At 35.1% G+C, this 4,374-nt stretch overlaps 1 protein-coding gene across 1 annotated transcript; it reads right to left on the bottom strand.

Annotated features, from left to right (window-relative positions):
- Positions 1-1,541: 1,541 nt before the first annotated feature.
- Positions 1,542-2,774, bottom strand: cunh1orf115 (chromosome unknown C1orf115 homolog). The gene is made up of 2 exons (XM_056266358.1): positions 2,409-2,774; positions 1,542-1,929 (listed from the first exon to the last, which is right to left on the bottom strand). The coding sequence occupies exons 1-2, from the start codon at positions 2,679-2,681 to the stop codon at positions 1,792-1,794; spliced, it is 411 nt and encodes a 136-aa protein (XP_056122333.1). The 5' UTR covers positions 2,682-2,774; the 3' UTR covers positions 1,542-1,791.
- Between the last annotated feature and the right edge of the window lie 1,600 nt (positions 2,775-4,374).

Here is a 4,374-nt window from a genome sequence, read left to right as displayed (position 1 = left end):
ACACAACACACTCACGGAAAGTAGATTGTTATCTGTTAATTTTACTATTAATTTAAAGATTCATCTCACAGAAAATAATAATTTCACATGTTCACATAATCTCTACCTGAACAGTAAGGCTGTGAAAAGACTTTCTATTAACATAATCTGCCTCATGTTCTCCTAGAGAAGTGGAGATTGCAACATGTGTGCAGGCTATTGCTCCAATGACTCTATAGGGAATCCTATCATGAGATTAAAATAATGCTTAACATGTACTGTATTATATAGTACATTTGTGAAATTTGCTTTTTGAAAAAAAAAACAAAAAACGTGATGTCACCCTATCAATATATTTTACCAGCAATTTTTAAAAACCCTCTCTTATGACATGGTCAATAAATGTCTGGGGAACACTATTAAACTATTAATGTACTCCTGCAAAGCGAGGACCACCTTGCGAATGGTTTTACAAACTGTGTTTTCCCCTAGATTATGTGCATCACCGATCGTGCAAGTATGTAGGCTACCACTTGCAAAAAAACGCAACGCAATACCATTTATGGTACAGTAAGTGCATGAATTCGATGTGTTAAATTATTTATGTGCGGCTCAAGAAGTTCGCAAAGATAAGATATTCCTTCCGCAGAAAATCTGTATCTTTCATACACAAACTCTTTCTCTACGATGTGCTCGTCAAACAATTTGCGCTGAGATGTCCACAGGATTTGAAAGAAAATGTAAAGCCATTGCAACAAACACTGGGAATTAGTTACGTCACCTATATGTTTCTTTGCTCACAGCTGATTGGTCAAACTTCAGTCTGAGATCTCGAATCCAGAACTTAACCTGCCCCGGAGCAGGTTAGCCGTGCAGCGTAAGGTACCATGGCAACGAACACCGATCAAAGCCGAGCTACTTTCATAGTACCTAAAACCCAGGGTTGGCGGAAACTAAGCTGAAACATAGCTGGCTAGCCACCAACCGGCTTCATGGTACAGGCCCCAGGGGTAAATGTATTAATTTCTGTTGTCCTACACAATGCTGTCACCTATTGGTGAACAAATGGAAGTTAATTTCAGGCTTGAAATAGTTTTAGCAATATTAGCAAGCAATTGTCCAATTTATTCTTATTCAATTCATGTGTACAATTTGTGAATAAACATTAATTTAATAACAATATTTTTGTTCAATCCAAAGTCTAAATCCTGCTAAAAAAAAAGAGTGTTTCTTCACATTACAAAAAAAGAGCAGAATAGTTCAAACTGTGCTGTTGAATCACATTTAAGCTTATACAATGTACTAGCAACATTCATAATAATTAAGAATAATTAAATCTTGAGAAACAACACACTTTGTTCCACCTGTTCAGCATTACTATTCAGTCCACATCCGTTCCTGTCTGTCTTCTCATTGAGAGCACTAAATAAATGCACTCCACTGGCTTAACATCCACAATACCATTATTCTATACTGTATCCATCATATCAAAGATCAAGAACTTCTTTGTTTGGTAAACATGTTTGGCCTAAGCCTGTAAAGTTAAATGTTTTAATGTTGTGCATTATCAGAAAAATATGTGCATTAATTAATCGCAGTCCATCACAGCCTCTACTCAGTATTTTCTTATCAAAGGCAAATTATCTCACCAATGTAGTCTCTTCCTTGCCATCTCTTTTGATAACAGTGGCACATAAATAAAAATACACCTTTTGCACTTCCACTAATGTGGAAGGGGCTGCAGTAAAAATGGGGATCCAACACTGACCACTGTGCTACTCATAATGTAACCACCTGATCTTGAGTCATGTGTTAGACGTGAGATCTGGCTCTGTGGATCTCTGGTACTATTGTGGTAGCGGCACCCAGTGGCATAGAATAAGCCGTGCTCAAATTCTGCAGTCCAACCACTAGACACTTCCAGGTGTAGCGAAGAGCTTTTCCCACATTCTGCAAAAAAAAAAAGGGTGGGCGAACAGAGATGAATAAACCAATACAATATTCAAAGTCCCACCCATGTATACAGTACTTACTCTACTTCTTTTGTAATGATGATAAAGCAGCTTGTTTCCAAACTTTTTATTGAGAGAAACTATATCAATTTATATCTTCAGTTGAAGATAGGATATTTTGAAAACAATGGGACAGTTTACAAACTAACAACTAACAAACAGCTGATGGACCCCATGCATTGACTTCCATATGAAAAAAAAAAAACAATAACTAAGTTAATGGTGCCCCACAACTGTTTGGTTAACCACATTCAGCAGAGGAAATAAATTCATACAAGTATGGAACAAATTGAGGGTGAGTAGGCTATATAATAATTTTCATGTTTGGGGAACTATCCCTTTAAATCAGTATAGCCTTTTACCGTCATAAACAATCATGATCATCAGACAAACGAACTTTGACAGTTAACAACGTACTTTTCTGAACTTTTTATATTTGTCTTGTTTTTTCGTGATATTGTCATCTCGTGGTTGGTCAATATCATCCTCAACCAGCGGTTGGTATTTCTCCGGTAGAAAAGCGATGTGCACTTGTTTGGCGGACTTTTCTTTCTTGCTCGCGCACCTCGTTGATTCCAGAGTCTTGATTCCTTCCACGGCTGATTGAGCGTCTTTAATAGGAACAATTTTAGAACTATCCTCCTTTCTATGTTTTGATTTCCGCTTGAACTTGACACGGTTTCGAGACATTTTCTTCGCATCTAAAATACACTGTCCATCGGAACCAGCTGATGAATAGGCTACTCTGTCAGGTGCGAAGTTCACTGAACTTCGACCGCAATAGTTCAACGCATGCGCTGTTCAGCGAACCTGAGGTTATGTCATGTGAGTAAAGTATCACTTTTGTTTTTGAAGTTGGTATTCAGTAAGTGTTATAACCTACACTACCCTGAAGTCTTATTATGTAACATGAAATATAATTTAATAATTACAACATTTGGTGACTTTAAATTAAATAGTAGCCTATGGGCCTACTGAAACAAAGTCCAGCTTGATATGTGGTTTAGCCTGTGAGAGGCAATGGTGGATTGTTTGATTTTGTCAAACAATCAAAAAAAAGCCTTTTCTTTTTATTGACCTATCATGCACTGAAACATTACATAATAAAAGAAGAAGAAGAAGAAGAATACAAACTTTTCCTGGCTGTTACCTTCATCATCTCTGACTGCTCCATGCTTTGGACATTGTGATCACCCATTGATTTATGCAGTTTACAGATAAGACACTTGCAGTTTGAGCAGGAAAATATGCTCCATTCCTTACCTTAAAGGAATATACAATATTTTAGTCTGCCAGGCCAAGTATATGGTTAGGTTATTATTTCATTCATTTCAGGTTTTGGTATGAAAATCTTTACATTTTGTTGCATGCATTATTAATAAATATTGACTTTATTAAAAGTCACAATGTTAACAGTTAATATAAACTGATAAATGCGTTTTAAATACATTTATTTATTTTTCTGTTATTGCAAACATCAGAGCAAAGCTCTTAAACAGACTTTGACAAAAAAAAAAATGTATCTTATCCATACATCAATGGAAAGCTTATTTATTCAGCATTCAGATGATGTATAAATCTCAATTTCAAAAATTTGACCCATGTGACTGGTTTTGTGGTCACATATATATAATATATATATATATATATATATGTATATGCCAACTACTGGTTTACTATATGTGCGAATGCACATATTATCATGTGCATTGTGAGTTTGTGACAAAAACTTTGCTATTTGATTAGTTTTTTAAGCTTGTAAAATACTTTTTTTGTTGCTTAAAAAAAAAACAATTTTGTAATCCACTGTCAAAAAGAGGATTGTGAATATTATGCAACCCTCTTAGTAACAATGAAGGTTACTTTACATGTTACCATATCAGCTTGGACTATACATCAATTAACATATTGATTAGATCTGTGAATCAGGCATTATGAAATACTATACCCTTTAAAATAGTAGGTAAATACACAGGCCTAGTCAGAAAGTTAGGGAACAGTGGGTGAAGACTCCAGAAATTCTCAATTAAAATTTACTTGGTCATGAACAATCAACCACTTAAACCTGTAAAATTTTAATTTCACTCAGGTTAAATTAAAATTTCATATATATATATATACATACATACATACACACTTGTGTTTTATGTTTATAGACAAAAAAAGATGCACTGCATTTATAAACATATTTATTCATCATGTTTTTCATGTATTCTCCCTGTGTTCTCAAATAGAATATATTCATGAACTATGACAAGTCAGAGTTGTCATTTTGTGGTCTTTTGACTGATTGGAGGAGGTTTCAGTTGGAGGCTTTGGGGGTGGGAGGCATGCTATAAAGGTTCTGCTGGGTGGGAATATTTAAGAGAAGTTAGTGAAAAAA

Source organism: Rhinichthys klamathensis, unplaced genomic scaffold (genome assembly GCF_029890125.1).
Source record: "Rhinichthys klamathensis goyatoka isolate OS25496 unplaced genomic scaffold, OSU_Roscu_1.1 h1tg000247l_1, whole genome shotgun sequence".
Taxonomy (NCBI): Eukaryota; Metazoa; Chordata; class Actinopteri; order Cypriniformes; family Leuciscidae; genus Rhinichthys; species Rhinichthys klamathensis.
The sequence above is the reverse complement of the archived record's forward strand: the minus strand, read 5'-3'. Positions and strand labels throughout refer to the sequence as shown.